The sequence below is a fragment of the Micromesistius poutassou genome, assembly GCF_964030765.1.
Source record: "Micromesistius poutassou genome assembly, chromosome: 15".
Taxonomy (NCBI): domain Eukaryota; kingdom Metazoa; phylum Chordata; class Actinopteri; order Gadiformes; family Gadidae; genus Micromesistius; species Micromesistius poutassou.
The window spans coordinates 12,796,725-12,821,521 of NC_140285.1; the positions used below are offsets into that span (position 1 = coordinate 12,796,725).

The 24,797-nt window shown below is 44.9% G+C and overlaps 2 protein-coding genes and 1 non-coding gene across 4 annotated transcripts; 1 reads left to right on the forward strand and 2 right to left on the reverse strand.

Moving 5' to 3' along the window:
- Window positions 1–187: 187 nt before the first annotated feature.
- On the reverse strand, window positions 188–15,767 carry LOC311360009 (MYND-type zinc finger-containing chromatin reader ZMYND8-like). 2 transcript variants are annotated; one of them, XM_084480083.1, is made up of 21 exons: window positions 15,561–15,767; window positions 13,825–14,060; window positions 9,011–9,081; window positions 8,451–8,614; window positions 6,973–7,194; window positions 6,491–6,604; window positions 6,292–6,384; window positions 6,101–6,188; window positions 5,932–5,987; window positions 5,767–5,844; window positions 5,497–5,612; window positions 4,887–5,365; window positions 4,590–4,718; window positions 4,302–4,457; window positions 3,483–3,995; window positions 2,849–3,325; window positions 2,253–2,413; window positions 2,015–2,095; window positions 1,812–1,890; window positions 1,466–1,705; window positions 188–1,288 (listed from the first exon to the last, which is right to left on the reverse strand). In XM_084480083.1, the coding sequence occupies exons 2-21, from the start codon at window positions 13,836–13,838 to the stop codon at window positions 1,107–1,109; spliced, it is 3,513 nt and encodes a 1,170-aa protein (XP_084336209.1). In that variant the 5' UTR covers window positions 13,839–14,060; window positions 15,561–15,767; the 3' UTR covers window positions 188–1,106. The 2 variants fall into 2 exon arrangements, with proteins under 2 accessions (XP_084336209.1, XP_084336208.1); XM_084480082.1 differs by having other exon boundaries at window positions 1,454–1,705.
- AC3HAE_030171 (transfer RNA lysine (anticodon CUU)) lies at window positions 14,756–14,828 on the reverse strand. Its single transcript has one exon. It is a non-coding gene; the product is annotated as a tRNA-Lys (tRNA).
- A 1,232-nt stretch (window positions 15,768–16,999) lies between the features above and the next one.
- LOC311359383 (translocating chain-associated membrane protein 1-like 1) lies at window positions 17,000–21,439 on the forward strand (the record flags this gene model as incomplete). Its single annotated transcript, XM_084479394.1, has 11 exons — window positions 17,000–17,119; window positions 18,031–18,091; window positions 18,242–18,360; window positions 18,740–18,856; window positions 18,953–19,011; window positions 19,347–19,431; window positions 19,794–19,864; window positions 20,245–20,349; window positions 20,446–20,589; window positions 20,716–20,876; window positions 21,049–21,439. The coding sequence occupies 11 exons, from the start codon at window positions 17,000–17,002 to the stop codon at window positions 21,120–21,122; spliced, it is 1,116 nt and encodes a 371-aa protein (XP_084335520.1). The 3' UTR covers window positions 21,123–21,439.
- Window positions 21,440–24,797: the final 3,358 nt, after the last annotated feature.

Consider the following 24,797-nt stretch of genomic DNA (forward strand, 5'->3'; position numbering starts at 1 on the left):
CTGAAGTGAGTGAAGACTAATACATTACTGACCGTTAAATACATTTTCGTGAATATTGCATTCAAGTACTATGTCTACTGACCATTTTAAAATCCCGCAATACAAGTTATAAAATCAATGTGTACTAATTCGACCAGAATAACATACTTTCACTAACCTGACACACAAAGGTAGTCAGAGCCATTCTGCCCAGTTTTATTATACTTCACCAATTCATTTAATCTATGTACAATATGTAAACGAGAACATGACAAAATATAAAAAGACATGCTCACAAATAATACAGTTTCCACTTACCCCTTTATAAGACCGTTTAACACTGCGTTTCTTTTTTTCTTTTTTTTTTTACGTTGAATAGATTTTGCTGTGTGGTGACAATCATCTCAAGTAAACGTATATCCTAAACATTTTTTTGCTTTTAGACACATATAAATGTGATTTGATGAAACATCCCATAACAATCATAACACTATAAATATTGTTCATGTTTCTTATTACAAAAAAGCTTTGTACAGTTAAAATGTTTAGATTATTTTTATAATCACATAATTGTATGTTTACAGAGGCAAACAACATTGGAAAAGAGGAGTCAACAATGTAAATGTTATTAAACAATATTGGGAAATTGGGAAAGTGGATGAATGTTACATTACTGAAAATATATTGGCACCCCAGCAGTTGTATGCACTTTTATTTTGGCTGCTTTAAAAACATTTGTTTTATAACCATAAAGTACCCTGGTACAGCACTGATGACATGTAGTGATACAATAGTTTGATACAATCTTCCTTAGGTCAGAAATGAGCTGGAAACAAAGCCATTAAATCTCCCAAAAAATATCTTGTCCAAAAATATACAAGCATACATGTTTAAGAGAGTTACGAAGTGAGCCCAACATAACATACATTTTGTGATTTCCATGATTTGAAATATTCAATCCCCGAGCAACACAGGTAACACAGGAGCTGGGGAAATTAACCTTTTTTTCCTTCCGTTTTTTACAGCAATGCCATGCGTGGCGTTTAGACATTGCGCTTTTTCGTCTTGCGGTGCCCGCGGCGGCCATATTGAAAATGAAAAACCGTGTGTGTGTATATAGTGTCTAATTAGGTTACGGTAACTCCAGCCGCACTGTCCTTGCTTTTTTCCAAATATCGGGGGGAGGAGTTTTTGTCTGGTATCGACCCGGCGGCGGAGGGGAGTGTCTGCGTGGCGGGGGGGTGGGTCGGCGGTTTGGCCGTAGGGTCCGAGCTGGGCTCTGTCTCGGGTTCCGGCTGTGGCGCTGTGGCTGTTTGAATGAGGGCAGAAGGGGGACGTGCATGTTAAAAAATAGCCACCGGAACGCTCAGGAAGATTTGTGAATTTGCCTGCAGTAAAGCTATGACTATGCCAATAAAAGAAAACAAACAAAATATGTTATGGATGGAAAGAAGAAGTGACAATAGGTTCATACAGTTGGGCCGACCTGACTGAGTGCAGGACTTCATGTGCTCCGGCCAGTGGGCCTGCTGGCAGGGGTAGTCGCAGTAGCTGGTGTTCCAGCAGCAGTAGAAGATGGCCTCCTTCCTGCAGTTGGCGCACCATTGTTTCTTCTTGGTCTCGTCCACCGCCTGCTGTTTCTCGGACTCGGTCTGTTTCTTCACCTCGCCCACTAGCCGCTCCCTCTCCTGCTCCAGACTCTGACGCATCTCCGCCATCGTCAGCTCTGTGGAGATGACAAAAGCATTTTGTGATGTTAAAGACTTACATTGCTACAGATATAGGTGCTGAGCGAGTGAGTGCGTGAGTGCGTGCGTGTGAAGCCTACTCACCCAGATTGTGCTTCATCTCAGACAGCTCTTGCTGATGTAACCACTGCAGCTTCTCGATCTCTATCCGTAACCGTCGTATCTGTGAGGAAAAATAGCCAAGGATTAACAATAGCAGTCGAAAGGACTGCCCTGCTATGGCAAGCTTAGTTCACTTTTACTTCATTAAAAATAGTTAGGTTTGATGTAGAAACCAGCGCACTGACCTCTGCGATTGTGTTTCCTGATGTGCTTTTGGAAAGGTCATTGTAGATCTCCGTCATTGTCCCTTTTATTGTGTCCATCATCTGATTGGACAAAGGCATTGCATTTTAGACTCCAGGGGGAAGAGGATATTACTTTTGAGACTGTTGCATATGTGCTTCATGATATGTTCACGACTTACAAATATGTTGGTAGTTATTATTAGTTTATCCTGTGATTTGACTTCTGGGCTGAACGTACTTTGCTTGTGTACTTGGCGATGTCTGCGGCCACGTCAGCTGAGCCGGTGGGGATCTGCAGGTCTCCAATCAGGAAGGAGGAGGCGGAGGAGGCGGAGCTGGCTCCGCCAGCGGTGGCGGGCGTAGCAGACGAGGTTGAAGTGCTCTGAGGAGGGTCTTTCACTGATGGACAAAATACAATTACGAAATATTAATTATTATTAAAATATTAATTATTATTAATTATATTAAGCTCCAAGAAATTCAAATTGACTAGTGGACTAATATATATATATATATATATATATATATATATATATATATATATATATATATATATATATATATATATATATATATATATATATATATATATATATATATATATATAATCTGGTGCACTGCGAGATGGCCGCAGAGAGCGCAGCATGTGGCTGAAACTGAAACCCAAACTGAACCAAACTTCCTGTAGTCTACAGCCGAACAGTTTCATGTATGACAACAACTTAAAGCACAGCAAGCTAAAGTGTTTTGTTACTGCTGCCCTATCTTTCTCACGACTTTAACCTATGCTGGTCACCCTGTGTCCACGTCCTCCTGTTCCATAGCCGCGTGTACCTTTAGCCGACTGCCTGGTCTGGTAGCGGGTGCTGGACGAGGAGTTCTGGGACTGTGACGGGCTGTGGGCCTGCAGCGGTGCCACGACCGGGGCCGGCGCCGGCACCGCTGGCGGCTCCCCAGGCTGCTGCGGTGGCTGCTGCTGGCTCTGAACCTTCTGCACGTGCACCTTCTTGAAGGAGGTGGGGAACTTGCTGGTGGGATTCCACACGACCGCGCGGGGCACGGCCTGACCCGCCTCCTTGGGCAGCAGGGGGCGCTGTTTCTTTGCAGCTGAAGGAGCAGCGGTGACGGATGTGGCGGTGCTGCTGTTGGTGGTGGACGCGGAAGTGGAGGAAGGAGAGGGGGCGGGGGGGCTCCAGACAGGGGCTGTGGTGGTCTGAGCGGAAGCCGCTGCAGACACTAGGCTGAGGGCAGCCGTTGTGGGGGGTTGGGAGGAGTCTTTTTGGTTCAAAGCTTCCTGTGCCGGTGTGGCTGCTACAGCAGACGATGGAAATTTAGGTCCAAAATGAGAGCAAAGTGACAGACAAAACAATATTAATATTGCAATATTTAACCTTTACCTCAGAGACATTTACCATTGCAATACATATCAACAGAGGGAAAGGGCCAAGAGAATTTCATAAAGGCTCACCTTCCAGCTTGACAGCAGAAGGCTCTTTGACAGTTTTGGCCATAGAAGTTGCTGGCTCTTTCTTGGGCCTCTTGCGATCGCGGCCTCCATTCTCATCACCCAGGTCGATCACCAGCTCTCTTTCAGAATCAGAGTCTTGCTCTGCCGAAGACGCCGGGGCAGCCGACCTCCCTTCCTCTGGGGCCTTGGTTGTATCCAGAGGGGGCTGACCCTGGGGCGCCCTGGGCTTGTCCTGAGGGTCCCGATCCTGGCCATTGCTGCCCTGCTTCTCTGTGACCAAGGGATCAGGGGTGACCTTATCCCCCGTGTCTGACCCTCCCTCCGTGCCCTCCCCCTGGCCTAAGGTCCTTGGCCTCCTCCTCTCTGTTTTCTCCTTGTCCTCGTGGGCCGAGATCTTGGGCTTGTGCTCCTCGTCACTGGGGTATTCGCTGTCGCTGGAGTCGGATTTGTCTGAATCCTCAGAGTCACTGTGTTCTACACCTTTGTAGACATCTTCCGATATCTCGTCTATGCCTGTACAGACAGAGAAAACAATGATTGGTATACCTTTGGGATTAAATGTTTTAGCCGGGACGAATAACAAACGAAGGGTAGCTTGTGTGACAGCTGTGTGATTGACCCTACGTTCAACTACACAACATGATCAGTACGGCTTATTCCACACAGTATTCATGTCGTCGTTAATAATTCAGAAACTTCAGTGAGAAGATCTTCGAGTCCTGTTCAGTATATCAAATAACTCTAAAACCAAACGCAAACCATCTTTAGAATACTACAAGTTCAGTACTATCCCTATGATAAAGTATCATGGTATCTTACCCAGTTGGGCCTTGCAGCTTTCTATGGTCTTGTCCAGGCTTCTGATTGGTCTCTTGGGTGTGGGTAGGACCGCCACACCCTGCTGCTGTTGCTGCTGCTGCTGCTGCTGCACAGACTCGCTCAGCTCCTTCAGGTCCATCTCAGCCTTCACCCGGTCTACAAAGCCAGCGGTCAACAGACAACCTTAACCTCTTTGAATGCATTTCAGCCCTTCCTGAACAATAGTCTAATGCAACGTAAATTGTAATGTACACAGCATTATGTACACAAGCATACACCAGGACTGACCTAGATTCAGATTAAGGATGCTCCCTGGGCCTGTGGTCCTCTCCTGTTTTGGCACCAGCCCAGGGTTGAAGGGCTTGGGGCTGCCTGTCGTGCTGCCTGCTGGGCCTATCTTCGACGAGGCGGGGGATGCTGGAGACAAACCGAAAACAAACCAAAAGTCGGTCATGATCTCCCATCGTTTGAACACGTAAACACACGCGAACAAACACACTTGTCATGTAAACACACGATCATACCCCCCACCCCAGGTAAGGCCCCCCCCCCCCCCCCCCCCGAGGCGTAAGGAACATGAAGTACCGCTGAAGTCCATGGACTCCTCTCCCGTGCTGTAGTGGAACGGCAGGTGGCGGGGGGGCTTGTCGTTGCCGTCCGGCTCGGCGTCCGACCCCGTGTGGACGGAGGAGTTGGTGCTCATGGGCGAGCGCGGCATGTCCGTCATGGAGATGCGCCGGCTCATGCCGCTGGGCACCGAGCTCTTGCCCAGGAGCATCTTGGGGGATATGGTGATGTCGAAGTTGAGGCGCAGCTTTTCGGGCTTCTCCAGCTTCACGGTGCCCGCCCCGGGGTTGGACGGGTCCAGCAGCATCTGCAGCTGGTTGTTGGGGGTGAAGGGCGTGCGGAACGGCGCGTAGTTGAAGACGCCGAATTTCCGGCGGATGTTCTCCACGTAGACCTCCATCTCCTGCATGGCGCTGTTGAAGATGCTCTTGGTCTTCTTCACCGAGAAAGGGATTTCTTTGGACATGAGGTAGCAGTTGTTGATCGGCACCCAGGCCCTAGAAACAGAAAAGAAAGGCAACGAAAGGAAGGTCACAACAAGAGTTTTGACGATGTGGAGGCAGAAATATTGGGAGTTTTGAGTAAATCCATCGGTCCGACCCTCATGGTGTGTGTGTGTGCGACCCACCTGTCGTGCTGACCGAAGAAGCGTGCGTCTACCTGGCCGTCCTTCTCCCGCAGCGCTTTAGCCGGCCAGAACGGGAAGCCCTTCAGCTTGGCCCACACCAGAGGGTGGGGTGGGCTCTGCAGGGACCGAGGGAGAGGAATCGATAGGGCACGGTTAGTTACAGGCCATATGGTTTCCATTAGAAAGAAAGAAAGACAGGTTTATATGCACGCACGCACGCACACACACACACACACACACACACACACTTGGATACAGATAGAGACTCACACATGGCTCACAGAACCAGTTATCCCTTTTTTGGCAGGAGGACAGGTAGCACTCTGGACAGACCTCTATCTCATTCATCTGTAAGAAATAGAATAGGAATGTTTAACGTACAGAATATAAACTACTCAAGTGTTCCATGATGAAGTGAAGGGACAAATCACTTACCTCATGTTCACAAATCTTAACAATGACCTTTGCTGTTGCGGTTAGTTTGTGATTACCTAGAAGGGGTGGAAAAAATGACATGTTTGAACCCAAATTCTGACATGTTTGTACCCAAACCCAAAAACAAAAGACAGCGATGAATGCATGAAATCAGCCTCAGGTTGCCTACCTCCGTTATAAATTATACAATTGTGTAAGATCCATTTCACATCAGCCAGAAAGGCTTCAGTACAGCCATACATCTTCTTTTTGACATTCTGTAGAAGAATATGAACAACAGAATCAGTGTGACGATAACAGAATAGACTTAAAAAAGGTAAAGCTTGAGTAGTTGCAGTTCATACGTGTACATACAAGTACCTTCTCTAGAGTGCAAAGGTCCATGGCGTGAAAGATGTATTCTGCATAATCTGGGTGCTGTTCCAAAGCCACAGGCTTATGGAAGGGCTCCGTCTACACAGTGGACAACACACATGCAGCCATTAGACCGAGTCCGTTCACTACATGGTCCACAGTTCATGACTGAAGAGTGTTGAAGTAAATATGTCTCTGGGCATACCCCTGGCTGTTTCATCTTTTGGAGGGCAAACTTAAGCAGGTAGGACAGCTGGTCTATCGTGAGCATGGTCATGGCCTTGCTCTGGGTCTCTATGCACTCTGCCACTGTTATTTTCTGTAAAAGATGGGCAGACAAATCTCAATAGGGCAACAACAAAAGCATAACTTAGCATACCCCGCAAAACCATACTTAAAAGCCACAACATTTTTACTTTAAATAATTTGTTTTCGAATATCCAGTAAAACAAAAAAAAGCTATGCAGGTAGCTCAAACCTGGAAGGTGAATTGATAGGCCCAATACCCTTATGTTAGGCCCACAATCTATTCATTGCAAGTACACACAATCACCAAATAGGTCAAGGTGCAAATGATGTGCGCACCCACACGCACACGCACACACACACACACACACACACACACACACACACACACACACACACACACACACACACACACACACACACACATCTCTGATGAGATACCTCACACTCTGGACAGAACCAGTCGCCCTCAGGCTCGGCGGGCAGTTTGAGGCACTTGGCGTGGTACACCCGGGGACAGAGCTCACAGCAGAGCACCTGACCCTCGCGGTGGCACAGCCAGCAGTAGAAGTCGTTCCTGCCGTCCTGCGGTACAACATCAACAGGGTCTGTGGTGAGTGCCGGCTGCTTGGCATAGTAAAAGGGGCCGTGCCTTAGCTCTGACTGGAATGCGGGTGAGAAGAAACAAGGGGGCAGGTTTCAAAAACACAGGCAGAAACAACAAAAAGGTGCAGTGCAACAGAAACCACAACAACAACAACAACAACAACAAGTGGCAGTAAGGCAGGGTTAGGAGGAACCAAGGGGCAACCAAGCTGACACCCAACACACAGGCTGGTTCCACTGATGGTGTGCTTTGGACTATGGAGAGGCAAAGCTGTTATGTTATTTAATTGTGCTTTTCAATGGGGTTTTCCACGATATAGTGGAATATGAACTTGAGAATTCAAGCAACTGATTACTTTGGGGAGTCAATAGAAAGAAAAAGCCTGTGAGGTGGGTGTGTCTACAAATAAACAAGTCAACTTAGTGATCAGAAACACCTCAGCACATCTGAATGCTCTGATCATGTGACTGGTTCAGTTTCGGGCCAAATGGAGCCGATTTGGCAGAATAGTCATAATACAATGCAGAATAGTCATAATCTGTTCATTGTTCTAGCCACATTTGCCCACTGCAACAACATATTGAAAACGCTTACAGTTTCAACAAAAAACAAAAGTTCAAAGCTGAAGCCTAGCTAGCCCCATGCCGATGTTTCAACCAAGCATTAGCAGCATTCTACTGTCGTTTATTGGGCATGAAGCTATAGAAACTAATGAAACTGATACGGTGAGTGAAACCTCATTTTGTGTTGCAAATTGGCAGTATTGGTGACCATGGAGAGTATGCGTAATCAGTTCACTAACGCTAACTAACGACCACTCACACTACACACTACCTCCTCCCCCTGCAAACATCAGGACAAACAAGCAAGTCAAGAGAGGGCAGCCGGTGGTGGTCGTTGTGGTGTCGTGTATTCATAGGCCAATTTAAAAACACATAAGCCCATTGAAGCAGCGGTACTCCTGTTGCAGTACCTCATGTAAAAAAATGGAATCATCCTTTGTCATGCAGGTTACAAAGAGACAACATAGGGAATCAGTGGAAAGCTTATTGTGAAGCAAATATTGTCCTATTAATCAGCTTTCTGATCATTGGATCTTGGATGTTAAACACACCAAAAGCTATAGCGAACCGATTCAAAATCAATGCATACAACATGCATACCATGACAAAAAAAAAATCAAACACTTCATTAAAATCAACTGGGAAAAACGTTGACTCTGGTGTGAGCGTGTCAATGGCTGCAGGAAGTACAAATCCACCATTCCACGCGGCCCGGCGGGTTGCACCCAAACAGGTCTGGCCATCCTTACCTGGTCTTTGTTGTGGGAGCTCATGGCTCCAGGTTTCTTCTTCTTCTTCACAGGGCTTGGGGAGGTGTCTGCCGGGGAGTGGCCATTGGAGGAATGGGTGGGACTCGACACCTTCCTTTTCTGAGGAACCAGCACCCGTTCGGCTGACCCTGGGGGGTCAGGGACTGGACACGGACGAGGGGAAATCAAAGGTTTGTTCAAACACCAAACTAGCGTCACCACCGCCCTCCTAACATCGGGACAAATGCTATTTGAAGGGATTTATTTTATTTCATTCAACAACAAAACAGTCCTCAATTTGGCTGATTGCAGACACTTGTCTTTACTGGCTTACAGCTTTTCTAGACAAGGTCAACAGAGGCTTAAGAGATACACCCGGACCACCAGGCGGCATATCTGTTGACTCCTGACACAAGCTCTAAAAACACGCTTTCAGGAACAATGTTATCTGTTTACCAGAGAGAGGCCTGACCTTGGTACTGTCATCCAATCTATACATTAACAAAACAAAACCAATAACCCTAGACTCAAAGCACAGGGAGGTGATGTGAGGGGCTTACCTTTGGTTCGCATGGACACCTCCATCCCTTCTAGTACATCTGACTCAGTCTTGATTTCCTCTTCAGCCAAGCTGCAGAGCAGAGAACAAGTGCAACAAAGGAGGGAGGGGGGGGGGGGGAATTAGGAGGTTGGACAAAGTCAACAAGCGTTCACAGAGGAACCAGAACCACAGTAAACAAGTGCAGCACCCTAGGCACCCGCCTGGCCCTGAGGAGGCGTCACCAGAGAGCGATTGCACACTTCTCGGTTATTTGTCAGTGTGATCGTTTGGTTGGGTCATTAGCTCATGGCTCATCGTTTTCCTCTGGTCACGAGAAACCACAGCTGCAGCCTCAACGCATCTGCCTCAAAAAGTATATATCTCCATGACAACACCACAACAGGCCCGCAGCCCACACATCCCTCCTCAATAGTATGAATAAGTTGCTTGGTCAAATCCCCAAAGTCCCAGAGTCAGCAACACTAGCCCTGGATGCATGCCTAACCGACAAGGTCTCCCAGTGATTCACAGCAGTCACCTGTGACGCCTCCAGTGGCCCCTCTCTAACAACAGCTCGACCTCGGGGCTCAAGGGGCTGTGCTTAGAGACAAATAGCAACACAACACTCAAATAGGCTCCCGGGATTAAAACCCTGGCACTGGTAAACATTTTTGGCGTCGGCTGAAACAATGGGGTCGGAAACTAAAGCGACAACAAGGAGGGTTCCGTTACTTTCATACACATTGGTCGTTTTCCTGCATCATCCAATATTGAATCTGTCCAAAGAAGATAGAGCCCTACCATCCCATACACGCACAGAAACGCAACCCCAGCAGTGGTTATAAATCCTGGGTTCTTTTTTTGGAGTCACCCCTTCTCTGCGTACTTCCTGAGCAGAGGAGGAGGAGAACAAAGGGGACACCGGCTGATGAATGGAGCGCTTTCAGAGTCCGGCTCCTCCTTTGTCAGAGTCACAGAGGGCCGTGTTCCAAGGATGTCCCTCTCTTTCAGAAGCCCCTTAAGAGAAAAATCCTACGCAGGACCCCCTGACAGGTCACACACTTTGCCGGGCATCGGCCCGGGTCTCGGAGCTCTGGTTTCCAGTTAAGACATGGGCCGTATGGTGAACCGACCAAAAAGGTCAACCACATTGAAAGGGGGGCAGAAAGAGAGGCAGAAGGAGATTCCATGAGCTGTTTCAGTGAGGAATTCCACAAAGCGATGATCAAACAAGTCAACTGGCTGATTACAAAAGGCACAGATAGTAAAGGGTAAGTAAAGGAATAAATAAGCGCTAATAGCAAAAGTAGCATGAGTAGCTGGATACATCAAACGCTGTCAACAATAGACGAGGACAATCTGTTTGACACATAAATATATATGGAGAGAAATACAATACTATATTATAGAAAGCCTGACTCATCAACAAATCGACCAATCCTATCATTAAGCAAACGCAGAAACATGATTTTGTTCTTTCAGGCACCGGCATGGTCACCTAAAGAGCATAAAACATGAAACCAGAATTAAACTACCTAACCTATTACTTACACACACACACACACACACACACACACACACACACACACACACACACACACACACACACACACACACACACACACACACACACACACACACACACACACACACACACACACCGCTCCAGGGCCTTCCTGTTCCAGACCGAATGAACAAACGAGGCCCACATGAAAATGAGAAAACGTTAGCCAGCTTCCTCTGCTACGCGTTACTAAGGCAGAGACAGCACTCTTGTGCCTCTGGTTGCAAGAACGCCCACAGAACGTCTTGTTTATCACCAATGGACGTACCACTGCAACATTACTGTGACATTAATCTTCTTGTCGAAAAAAGGAAAAACCACAGAATAAACAGATGCAAGTCAAGAAGACGTGGGCTGTTCCAAAATACATTCTCAGACCAGGACCTATGCTCCACAAACACTGCCCGTAATGATATAAGGGTGGTAGACCAAATAAATCCTCTGCAGGTTCTGGGAATATTCCATAAAGACCAGGTTCAGCAAAACATTGACAGCATAGCCCTATCATTGAGTACCTGAGAGACAAAAAAAGGAGAGGGGAAACAACAACTGACTCGATGCCTTGAAATTCCACTCCTGTGAGAGCCGAGCAGGGTTTTCTCATCACAGAAAATGGAGGCCACAGCTTGCTCCCCCCCCCCCCCCCCACCACCACCACCACTACCACCTCCTCCTCCTCCTCCTCCTCCGCCTCCTCCTCCCCCACTCTCCCCCATCCCCCACTCGGAGGCTCAGTCTCAGGCACATCCACGCAGGAGGACCACCGCTCGGTGGCGATTACAGTTCAACGCTGAACCGGGCAAACCTAGGAACCGATGAGCATGAGAGAGGGGGAGGGAAAAACTACAATTGGATGAAATCCAGCAAAACAGCTAGTAACCGTTTAAAAATGCTCTTTCGTCTACAACCCTGCTAAGAGATGTTTAGGTTTCAGAGAATGATTGACTACCTGTATTGAATAACATCCTAGTAAAATCTTAGTACACCATACCTGGTTGGTCTTTATGTTACATAAATGTAACATGAAGCGCGAACATGTATTCTTATTTTCAGGAATGTCTATCTGCCTAAACAACAATTAGGATTAGTACAACCACAACCCAAAGAGAAAGCATTGTCCTCATATTGTAGAAAATCTTTAGGAATGGAGAAACTGACAGGAGGAAAATGCAACCGTCCACGACAACTGCACATTCATATGCAGACACACAAATGCACGTCCGTGTTTCTTTGGATCATCAAGTTGTCAGGAAATAGCATCAGCAACGTGTGCCTACTCATGGTCAAGTACATTTCCTGCATTAAATGGAAAGTACGTCAATAAAAGAAAACTGGTTTGACAATGTATTAATGTCTGTTTAAAACATACAGATAATGTAGCTCCAACACTATTGCTCACATATTCAACATGTCAAATCTACCTTTGTTACGCAAAGAAAACTCAAATATACCCCTTCCAACCTTCATTTCATATCATGCTGAAAAAAAAGGTGAATCAAAGATGGCTGTGGAATTTTCCAGAAGGCCCTTGCCCTCCCTCCTGCTCTCCCTCCGATTGTCAATCTTTAACCTCAACTACAGCTGCAATTGGCTGCGGGTCTACCAGGGTGGAACACTATTGGTCGGCTGTGCTGTGCCACACAGATCCCTGTGTGTGAGCTTCCCTCTTCCTCTTAAAAAGCATTTTGCTGCAATGCAGAGATTTCCCCTGCATCTGTTTATTTCCATTTCAGTTTAGCTCACCCCGTATTGAACATGAATAACGTTAACAGAGAGCTTCAGGAAAACGCCTTTGTAGATCATATCTAGGGTTTTGTGCAGCATGTTGGAGGGTCGTTTTGTCAACCTGTGGGTGGTTATCTACACCCTCATCTGACTATCTTGTTCTTTACTTGTCGATTGCCTTTCCTTTAAAATGCCACGCATGGTGACAAATTATTAAGGAAGTTATAGGAATGCGAGTGAATTTTCTTTTGAGGATTTAGGCTGAAAGAAAGTGGTGACAGAAATGACGTTGCTGAATCAGAAGAGAGAAAGCCTGGCATTGCTCTTGTGTTTTCCCCTCAAAATAGGAAGCGAGAGTGAAATCTGAGTAATGGCTCTATTGGCTTTCTTCATTTCAATTTTTATCTTTTCACTTCCATGAAGTTGACAGAACAGATCTTGAAATTTGATCTGTTCTGATCCCAAGGAAGAGAAATAAACAAATGAGGGTTAACTATGAAGCGTCTTTGAATATGGAACAAGATGTGTTGGTGAACATAATGTGGATTAAGCATTTTAATGGTGGATGGTGCTTTAGAAACAATGTAGCAGGGGGCTGTTTCATAGTGCCATGACTGGAGGACCGTGCAGCAGCACGTTGAACGGCCTAGTGACGATCAAGTGAAGGAAAAATGGAAGAAAAAAAAAAAAAAAAGGGGAAATATCATGAAGACGTGTACATCAAATTCCTCTGGAACGACAAAAACAGTCATTTATCAACAATGACTAAAGACCAGCATTGCCCTTTCATCTCGGTTCAGCTGTCAAAGGGAGGAAAAAACCAAACAGCCAAAACCTCCATGTACACGGCAGGTATTCAATAGGACTAAATTATAACTATAATACTTAAAGAGTATTCAGGTACAGCCCTTAGAGAATGACTTGGGGCCACCACAAACCATATATTTTTTACAGGCACATCTGTTTGCCCCCTGGCCCCTTGCCCCTCCATATGTCCATTCCCTGGCTTCAGAATGATACAGAAGATAAGAACACAGGACAGCAGACCGACTCACAAAGAGTACACAACACACCCCTGCTCCTCCAGCACCCATCCCCCACGTCTCCTCTGCCAGTTTGCAAACCAAGGCTTCCCAAGCAGAACAAGCAGAACTGTGGGGCCATTTTCCTTTTTCTCTATGAAGATAAAACCCCCCTTCTCCCCATGCATTATCAAAAGACACAAATAAATGATTGGCCATGGTACACTCTGCCTCTTGCAGGTCAGTGTATTCGTCTGGGCCACCCATGTGACCCTGACAAACAAGAGAGAGAGCGAGAGACCAAGGGTGAGAGTCCTCGCCCAACCCCCCACACTAAGCACTCTGTGCAGCCGAGGCCTGCAAGGCCTTCAGTCCACCCACACCCCTCCCCCTTCCCCTTCCCTTCCCTTCTGGGATATCAAGATCCCAGTTCTTCGGTATATTATTCAGAAGCAACACAGTCACAGCAAGAGAAAGAAGCCCTGTTGTCATAGGAATCGAGAGGAAAAAGACGGGGCTTACCTCTGTGGATGCATGGCTGCCTGACACACTGTTATGTCAACACTTATAAAACATGGAGGACACTCTCAGCCCTCAGCCGGGGAAGGCTCCGCTCTTCAGGCAAGGCGATCAGGCCTGAGTGATGTTAGCCGGATTCTGACTGGCTGCTCCCCTCACAGGCGGAATGCAAGGCGGCTCCCCATTGGCCGCTGTGTTTCCTGAGTAATTATCTTTGTTCAGCGCAGGCAGGGGCAGCTCTGTGAGTGCGAGAGGCAGGGAGAGAAAGAATGAGCGAGGCCTAAATGACAAAAGAACACATAAAACGACAGAGTATTGGTATACAAACCCTGTAAACCATTACTGTGACGCTTTCCAAGGTTGCATCTGGTGGTAGCTGCTTAATTTGTGAACCTACAGAGGTAGAAATGGCAGCATGTAGAACCTGAAAACAGGACACCATGCACTCCACAAGCCTCCATTTTTTTTGTGTGGATAGGGCCTTTGTCTAACTCCTCCCTCCTTCTCACTCCTCAGAGGAAATAGAGGTTACGGCTACACACAGACGTACAAAGACCAAACATGTCGAGTTATGCCTGCTTTTAAAAAGGCCCACCATGTGGAAGCCTATTATTGTAGACTACATATTTTATGTTTAAGAACTAAAAACCCATTGACCCCAGATAACCATATAAAATAAGTGAGTAAGTAAGCTACATGTTCAGAAACATGAAAATGATAAGATCAAATCTCATATTCACCAATAAAGGACAGAAAACCTAATCATGTCGTTAAATTAATTGTGTGTATGACCTTCATCACATGGTCTTTACATAAGGGGTGTGTGTCATGAATGTTTCAGCTTTGCTGTAACGTGGTGTCCCATGTAACTCGTTTGACGTGAGCGGGGTGGAATAACGAGAGATACTGTTTCACGGGGGTGAGAAAAGTAGTGCGCCCAACGTGGGGCTCGAACCCACGACCCTGAGATTAAGAGTCTCATGCTCTACCGACTGAGCTAGCCGGGCCTGAAAACTACACAATGTGACGTTCAACTGAATTCCACATTCGAGTGATTCGTATGCAAACAGAAATGTCGGTCATTGGAAACGTCATAGACATTTGCAGACCAAACGTTGCGTCGTTGCCCTACATAAATAAAGTAAAGGCGTCGTGTAAGCCCATATACTGGCCTGCCCTGTAAAATGCTGACCTCTAGTGTCCAAACGCCTCTAAAGCATGTTTGAGCAAAGGGTTCCCGGGATTGCAAGGCAGATAATAAATAGGTAAGAGTGTCTTGTGTACAAGATATACAATCAACCTAATTGATCCGTGCAAGTTAATCAGCCACATGGTTGATTCTGCACATAATCAAACATAGAGATACAGATAAACGGGAACTAAAGCCCTCGATATTATGATATTGCAGATTGAAATATGGGCTACAAATACCTTAAAACGAATTTACAGAGTAAATGAAATAATCGGGTTATTTATTTGCATTGCATTGAGTTGTCATTTGACATCGCATATCTTTCTCTCCGGCGGTCCACTGACGGATCAGCGGGGGTTACAAGCTGTTGACCCCGAGGGCCTGGGCCACACAATAGTGCCAGTTTCACATCAAATGTCATTTAAACCATCGTAGTAACAGAGTAGTTACATAATATGTACAAAGTTAATGTTATAATGCTGGTAAAGATACACATTTCGGTATAATATAGACTGCAACAGACGTAGCAAGCCACGTTATTACGTACCTTTTTGTAACCGTTTGATGATCGGTGGTACATCTGTTTGCAGTCGGGTCATATGTTTGTTTTTACGCAAGGAACATTAACATTTCCTCCTTCCGCATCCCTCTCATCATTCAAACATTACGCCTCTGTCATATCTATGTGTTAGTACAGACGCTTATTATGCATCGTGAAACCTGATAGCAAAGTTTTGGGAATGCGAACAGGGTTCGGGATACACACTTGAGTCATGGTTTGGTCGGACTCGTTACGAGCGTTTCTGGTCTCCGTGACGCCGGTGGGCGGTTCGTTCTGAACGTAACCTAAGAAACTATCCCGAACCGCAGCGTTATTCTACCCCCAACGGAACGTCCGGTCTTCTACTTCCTGTTAACCGTCTACGCCAGTTAACAGTCCCCGGAGCGAAAATAATACTAACATGACAAGAACAACCACCACGACAAGATGAATCAAAAGTGAGTTTGGAAGACTAATTTGACAAAGCAATATCCGAAAAATGAAAAAATATATATATATTGAAAGTCACTCCCTCTCTCTCGCCTCTAGCCGTTAAACCCATGTAAACTCAAAGTCCCGCCTCTCTCTCGCCTCTAGCCGTTAAACCCATGTAAACTCAAAGTCCCGCCTCTCTCTCTCGCCAGAACGCTCGTTTGGATCAACCTTTACCAGGCGTCCCGTCTTTAAACGAGGACACCTGGGAACGGGGTTAGCTGGAGGGTGGGTTTCTGCTCTCCGTGGGCGGTTTATCATATCATTTAATGTTTTTCCTTTTTTAAATCATGCAAATAAAAAACTACAAACAAGTATCGCGTTTTCACATGAAAAGCATTGACGAATAGCACATGCAATAAATATAGTACGCATGCACAATATACAAAAAATAGACATTCCAAAACACAATAACAGAGGAAAGTAACACAAAATATAAATTGACAAACACCTTAAACTGACTACAAGCATTACACGTTTTAATAGCCTTTTTATTTGACGAATGTTGAAGTAAACCAAAGTATTTACACATTTCAAATTATTTCTGTCTAATTATATTTGGGAACATGGAATTTTTCCAGTATGATTAAATCAAATGCTTTATCAAATGGAGTACCATATTAGATAACCCCCCAAAAAATGCCATTCTAAAGAAAAAGTCCCAATAAGTGTCATCAATGATGGGCAGTTCATCATGAATGGGTTCTGGTTCTGGAGTGGGAGGGCGCGTCATCGAGACCTGCCCGGAAAAGTGGGTGTTGTGGATACTCGTACTACTAGCTCGATGCATCTACTAGATTGTTTTTAACCACAGAACATTTTACTTTCATTTATTGCAGTGGAGAAAGCAGCAGTCAAAAGGATACATTTTTTAAAACAGCGTTGTAGGAACAGCTAGCTAGACGCCGACGGTGGCTCAAAGCTACAGAGGAAGATAGAAGTGTGTCGCTAAGATGGGTTTCCGCAAGAAGAACAAGAGCCCACCGGTTCTGAGCCATGAGTTTGTGATCCAGAACCACGCCGACATGGTTTCTTGCTTGGCCATGGTCATCCTGCTCGGTCTGATGTTTGAGGTACTGTTTAACCTCGTTCTCATCTCACGACTGAACGCCTGGAACGGGATGCACCAAATTGGCGTTGTGGGCAAGAGAGAGAGGGGGTGGGACTTCGAGTGAGAGATTTCCGATTAATCAGCATGTTTCGGACATTGTTTTGTCAAATTAATAATCCGAACAACGTATTTATTCTGCATGTCGTTGTTTGTTATGACGTGTTCTTACTATTTTCGCTCCGGAGACTTAACCAGCGTACACAGCTCTTAGAAAGTAAGGGACCGGAAGTTAAGTAGAGGCAGACCGGGATAACGATACAATTTATGACATTCTCTCATCCTATGCACTGTTTAAATCAGTGGCTACCAGCCACCTCTAGCTAGCTGACATGACAGCAAGAGGCATGGTGCTGTCGTTTTTTTCTCTTCCCATGTCTGTTGTTAGGTAATCTTTATGTCAAAAAAAAAATGAAGCCACAGGCAATCTTGTGGTCAGACTGTTTAATATGTAGGCTAACTCATTCAACATTACATGAAAGAGGCTTAGCACGTCTGAATGTTACAGAACACCATAAGTAGGCTACAGTGATTTCACATCACTATAACTCAAATGAAATTATACCCTGCTGAGTGTGCTGTTGCTGGACATTGCTATGTCTCATAATAATAAATAATAATATGTTAATACATTTTTTTTCCTGAAATTTATAACCACAATACCTTTTTTATTCAAAAACGTCCTACCACAATGTATTCGTCCATTTTAATTCATAAATGTGTGAATCAAATGACATGAACTGCTATTGACCCTTTTTTAATTATTCTATAATAAACAACATTATTGTTTTGGAGCTGTTAATGTGACACCCCCTTGTAGTGTCTGCAATGCTACTGGGTAGCAATGAATTGTTCCTGACGTTTTTTCTGATACAGGTGACAGCCAAGTTTGCGATCATGTTCATCACTGTCCAGTATAATGTTACACAAGTTCTAGGTGAGGAATCAAGTTGGATCTTATTGCTCTATTCAGTCAATAACATTATGGCAGGATTACTTCTATGATTTATTGAAGTGTCCCTCGTTTTGTGCACCACTGTTTAACAATCTGTTTTTTGTCGGATGTTTTCTTTCATTTTTGTAATAGAGGGGAAGACGGAGCCAGTGAACTTTTACCAGTATGGCCCCAAAGATGCAGCAACAGTTGTCTTTTACCTGCTCATCGCAGTCATACTGCATGCCTTGATACAAGAATATATTCTCGACGTATGTATCATTTCAAATCCAAAATGCACGTTGGTTTTGTTTTGCTAGTGTGTGTCTATATAGGATGTAGCGACAGTGAATGTAATCCAGGCAGAGTGACAAGTAACTTCTGTAGTTTAGCCACATGTATGCCCAGTCTAATCAATATTGCATTTAGTCTTACAAATGCAAACATACTTGTGAAGTGAATGCATGGTCTACTGTACTCTCAACTTGAATTAGAAGGGTTGGAGATTTCAATTTACTTGGCAAGTAAAATGCAATCATTAGCGATAACATGTATTGATTGAACCATGTGGGAAAATTTTTGCTCTTTATTGATTTTATTCTTCTTTAAGGAATGCATTCCCCTAATGTTCTCCCCTGTTTTCAATTCAAGAAAATGAACCGGAGGTTACACCTCTCAAAGACCAAGCACAGCAAGTTTAATGAGTCTGGACAGCTGGCTGCCTTCTACCTGTTCTCCTTTGTGTGGGGCTGCAGCATCCTGACGGCAGTAAGAGGACACAGCTGACACCACTGGAAACCCAGAGAGGCACGATGAAATATGTAGTATTCATGCTGTAGTCTCTTTTCTTTTCTTTTTATGTAGGCAGAGTTTGCCACAAATCCCACCTTCTTGTGGGAAGGTTACCCACACACCCACATGGGGTAAGTTGAACCTCAAGAGACGGACACCCAGAGCCTTTCTTAAGATGCTATTACTACTGCTACTCTTCAAAGCACTTTGACGTTTTTATGCAGATTTGTCTGCAGTAGAGCAACAACTTAACAGCATTCTTGCGAGCGAACATGTGCACTGTCTGCTGAGCTACTGCTCAGCAGAAAGATAAGATACTGCTCATCTTATCTTTTAAGATGGCATGTATGTGTTACACTTTTTCATCTGTTATATTGTTCTGTGTGGCTTTTTTTGTAGACTATGTATTATGTATGTGTTATTGTGTTTAGCGGTATGACCAGCTAAGAATTGATCTCCTTGACAGCTTTCAGGTGAAGTTCTTCTACATTTGCCAAATTGCCTATTGGCTACACGCACTTCCTGAACTATACTTTCAAAAAGTACGAAAGGTAAGGATCGTTTGTAGATCAACTACTTCCAAATACCACAAATTATACAAATTATGTTGTGTAGTGTTGTAGTGTACATTGATTGAGTTAATTAGGTAACACAATACAAAGATTTGTATACAATTCAGTGGATGTTTTTATCAAAAGTGTATCACAATACTGTGTGAATTCATTTATGCTTGTGTTTGTTAAGGCGTTATGTTTACCGTGATCTATTGTAAACGGTTCACAGTTCTCAAATAGCATATTATGTTTTCGCGACAGGGTGTAAGTAAACCAGCTGAACAGCTGTCTTTAGCTGTGAATAGTGGTGTGATGTCTTTAGATAATCATTGTGTTATGTATTTTCTATTGTATTTCAGGAGGACATCCCTCGCCAACTCTACTACATTTGCCTTTATGTTGTCCATATCACTGGGGCCTATGTCTTAAAGTGAGTCACCCCTCCAGTTGTATGAGCAATGAGACGGCATTATTATTGTTTTTTTATTGTTTGATTTTGGTAGTTATTTATTTAAGATGTATTTATGTCCGTAAAACACATTCTTATGAAATGATACAAGAGCAACGTGTCCTTCGTTTGAAGTGAATACATCTCTCTGAAAGTAAGATGGAGCCCAGGCAGTATCATTAGCCACAACCAGTGACTTTGTGATTATTTAATCACGTCCTCTCAGCTCATCTCCTCACTTCAGAAACTAAAAATACCCCGGACAAATTACTTTGTTCCCTTGGACCCGGGGTTGACCTCAGCTAATGTTCTGTGTGCGTGCGTGCGTGCGTGCGTGTGTGTGTGTGTGTGTGTGTGTGTAGCCTCCATCGACTGGGCCTGGTGCTGCTGGTGCCTCACTACCTGGTGGAGCTCCTGTTCCACGCCTCGCGTCTCTTCTACTTCAGTGACGAGAACAAGCAGAAGGGGTGTGTACTTCAACCTCCCCTTCAATAGGACGAGTCTGTTGCTGTCTGATTGATCACTGCACTCAGTATCACTTTGTGTGTCTTCTACACTTTCAGTTTCACCTTATGGGCGCTGCTGTTCGTCATCGCCCGTCTGCTCACCCTCACCATCTCGGTTCTGACGTTTGGATTTGGGCTCCCCCGCACCGACAACCAGGGCTTCTCTCTGGCTGAAGGGAACTTCAACGTGCTCACCATCAGGCATGTTTCACTACTTATGTTTGCCCAAACGTCGGCTTAATCTGGCCCACAGTTGGTGTCGTTTAATTATTATTTTTTATTTTAATTGTAACGTGTGGACCTCTGGCACCTTTTTTCCTTCCGTAGGATGACCTGCCTGGCTGCTATCTGCCTCACACAGGCCTGGATGATGTGGAAATTTATAAACTTTCAGCTCAAAAAGTGGCGGGAGCACAGTCAGAACCAGGGGTTCAAGAAGAAGACCACCAGTCCCAAGAGCAAGCCTTACAAGAGGGAGCCGGCGAGGGGTGAGTCCGCTGGGACCCTCCGTCCCTCCACTCACCGTTGTTGTTAATTTTCTATCCCCTATATTTAGTTTTGGCATGGCCTTGTCCTGTACTGCTCACACAAAATAATTGTGCAGCCACCTTCAATATTTCCATAGCAGTGTTCTATTTGTGTCTCCCCTCGTGTCGATAGGTGGCGCTACGAACGGCATCGTGAAATCAGACGACAGGACATCACCGCGGGCCAGAAAAGCCAAAGCGTCATAGGGAGACAGAGGAGCAGTGGTTGTGTGTATGTATGGGTGTGTGTGTGTGGCGGATGTGGTGGTGACATGCTATCGGGACCTATTATCGGTACACACTACAGCGATCCACTATCAGGATGCACTATAGAGATATTATAGCTTCTTACTGCTTCAGGTTCCATGTTGTGACTTCACAACGACAACCGTTTAATCACACTCAACTACAGTCTCTCACCTACCCGATCCCTCTCAGTATACATACCTTTAGGTGCGCTAGATATGGTCCATATCATGATCTTCATTTGATGGTCTCTGTTGATGTAGTCTAGCGGAGCCAGAGATGACTATGCCACTTTGCTTGGTGGGATTACAATACATATGTGTGTAATCAATTATTTATACTACATATGTTTTGTAATCAATTTTAAGTTTTTCTGACTCTCCAAGACTAGTGGTGATGGTCCAGTCTGGTTTTGATGATTTAACATGGTGGGTGGGGCTCAGTAAGTAAGTATCAGAACAATTGCTGTTGTGTAAAGACCCTTTCACACATGCAGTCTTAACCTGCAATGTTCCTGAACATTTCCTGCATGGGGTCATGTGTGAAGGGAATAGGGATTGAAGATGGAAAATCTGCCCTAGCCATTTGCCGGCCAGTACGGCTGTGTTGTGATGGAAGCAGTGACCTTGCCGGGAGAGGCACGTGAAGGGTTATGTCCGTGTGACGTAGGACACGTTTGAACCAAAGACTCCACTGATGACGCATTTGACTCCGGGACTGTTTATCTTAAACAGCCAATGCACCCCACGCTCTTTTGATGTCCCTTTAAATGTGTCTGATGCGTGTTTCTGATTGAAGTCATTCACAAAAACATTGTCTCGCAAACGAGTTAATACATTGGCAATGGACAAAAACAGCTCCTTGACTGCCATAAATGCGCCATCTGGCTTCCACAGATGGAATTACTGCCGTCTGCTGGACTGTCCCTGGGCCTATCTATTCCAGCATTGCTAGGCCATTTGTGACGGATATGTCCCTGAACGTAGCTGAATGAATAGTGTAAATCAATGGCGGATCCTGCAATGTTATCCTAGTACTATGGAACTATGTGTGAAAGGGGCTTAATATAACAGTGAGTCAATTGCCATTGTTAAAGTAAGTGTTGACACTTTTGTTACATTTTCACACGGCATGTCGAATCTCCACTATTACATCATGCTATTGGACTTCAGGGCAGTGTATTATACTTTTTTCTGGGTTAAGAAACCTGCAATTTTCATTTCAGCCATCACCTTCATTCAAAATGATTTGAAATGATAAGTGTTTAAAGAACGCAACCCAGCCAGACACGCTGGATCAAACCCGATAACTTCCTGCTCTAAATCAATTAGATCAGTGCAGAAAAAACACAGAGGGTATTGTGTTCAAGGGGGCATGGAATTAACGTGAACCATCTTTACACTTTTATGAAAATGCCAGGTGGATTGAAAGTATTTAATGGCTGTGTATATGTATATTATGCATAATTTCAAATATTTATTATAAAATTAATGGCTGAAATGAAAATGTTATATTAACTCATGTAAAAACATGCCCTTATCAAGGTTAATACCTGAAAATATGACCACTAGCTCTTGTTGAAAAAAACGACTCCTTGCTTTTTGAAAAATCACTGTAGTATATAACTGAAAATAACATGTGGATGGCTTACGTGAGTAAGGTCTATAGTGCATTATTTACAACCAGTATTGTTCTTGGTAATGCCATATGACGTCCATACTTTCATGGGATTGAGGGCATTAATTGTTTTTGTTTGTATTTGTTTCTCGCCTGGCAATCACCAGTATTATCAAGGTAATCGAGGCTATACAAAGAGGAAGCTGCCCTGTAGCATGTTGTGCTGTACAGCATGCATACAGTTCAATCCTTGTGATGCCGTAGTGTGAAATTTGCTCAGGATTATTGGTTGAGGGGCTGTGAGTAAGTGTATTTATGTCATTGAGTCAGTGCATGAGGTGATAAAGCGTATGGCTTGCTGGTTAGGTAAGTACTGCTGTTTGTGTCTCATACGTACGTGTTTGGTGGCCTTTTTAAAACTGCTGCAAGAATTTCTAAGTTAGATTTCAATATAGATCAGGTGAATATTATTTTACATGCTTTTAAAAAGCCACTACAACCAGCAAAGACCATAGATCATAGTCGGGGGGGGGGGGGCACCTTGAGAGAGGTGTACTAAGTGGTAGAAATAATATGACCCAGGCACAGAGGAGGCAGTGTTACAGAAAGTATTACAGTGAAAATATGCATGCTGAGGGGATGTAACTAAACTCAGGTTCTTCCCGCTCCGGGGTATTTTGCTGGCTCTCAAAGGGCAGGTCCATGATCCTGCCTGAACCAACAGGGAGCAGACAGGATTCCACTACAGAGCAATGGTTTCTGACCTGTGCTGTGTAGCGTCTCCTCTCCACAGTCTATGGACACGCTGTCTATTGGGTTGTCTCTCTCTGAGGCTCCACATACACTCACAGAATCACAGCACCACCATGCAGTCTGAGGGCGTTTTCAATTAGTCCTCTTCCAACCAACCAAACTCTGTCCTCTTAAAGTAGACCAACAGAAAAGAGGACTCTTTAGTGTTCACATTTTCAGTTAATTTCGAAGAGGACTCTCTATCTTCTTTCTGTTCAGACAATAGTTCGTCTGAAGCTCCGACCTTTACCGCTTTTATTATGGGTAGTTTTCACTTGGAACAAGATGGCTGCAGCTATACTTGTCTTCCTGTGGTATTTGGTTAAATGGGCCAACAGAAATAGGGTTTGAGAACACCTCCTTGAAAGACTGCATTTCCTATGGAGGATTTGGATGATGAATGTATGCAGGGGAGGGTATTTAGGTACCAGGGGAACCACCGTTTCAATCCATTCATGTGGTAGACCTGACGGGCCTTGTGACAGCCAGGTTGTCGGACCTTGCAGTTGACCAGAGCCATTTCCACCTGCCTAATACTTCATACCGATAAGCCAGGAGTTTACACTCAATCTCGGGTATGAGCCCCATCACCTTAGCACTGTCTGCATTTCAGTCACACAAATCCTCTCTTGTTTTGACACATTCCCCATCCATCAGGCTCTGGAAGAGACTGCTCTTGACAGCAGATGAGGCTGTTGGTCTCTGGGGAGCCTAAGACACCGACAGAGGAAAATCTCAGAGCCTTCTACTTTGCCAGAGGAGATTTATCCATGAACCATATTCAACCATGTGGGCATTCACGATTTAGCATAATCTCTTCCCATGTGTTCTTCCGTTTCAATCATTCGCTACAGTGTTTGGTTGTTCTGGGGGGTGATTGACGGCGCTTCGTAGTTCCCGTACCCTCAGCCTCTTGCATATCTTGCGTAAAACGCCGGACCTGAAACGGGCACTTGGTCGGTGAGAATCTCCTCTGCCCGGCCCCCCCCCCCCCCCCCGGCTAAACAGGAGGAAGAGCTCGGATCACGGGGGAGCAAGTGGGGGTCTGCCACAATAGCAACAGTTGGGTTTTATTTAGACCACATGATTCTTCTTCAAGTGTCCTTACAATATCAGTGCTCCACAACACAAGTTAAACAAAATAAGAGAATTGTATTTATTTTGCCTTCTCATATGGACTTTTTATTTGTATTTTGTGTATCAGGGGAAAAGTTAACTTTATGTTGT

What these genes read in the sequence shown, in the direction of transcription:
- LOC311360009 (XM_084480082.1), bottom strand. An exon ending in TTGTATAATTTATAACGGAG is followed by an intron (nt 5,988 to 6,100) that starts GTAGGCAACCTG and finishes CACCCCTTCTAG; the next exon opens with GTAATCACAAACTAACCGCA. An exon ending in TCAGTCAGGTCGGCCCAACT is followed by an intron (nt 1,289 to 1,453) that starts GTATGAACCTAT and finishes TCATTCAAACAG; the next exon opens with CCACAGCGCCACAGCCGGAA.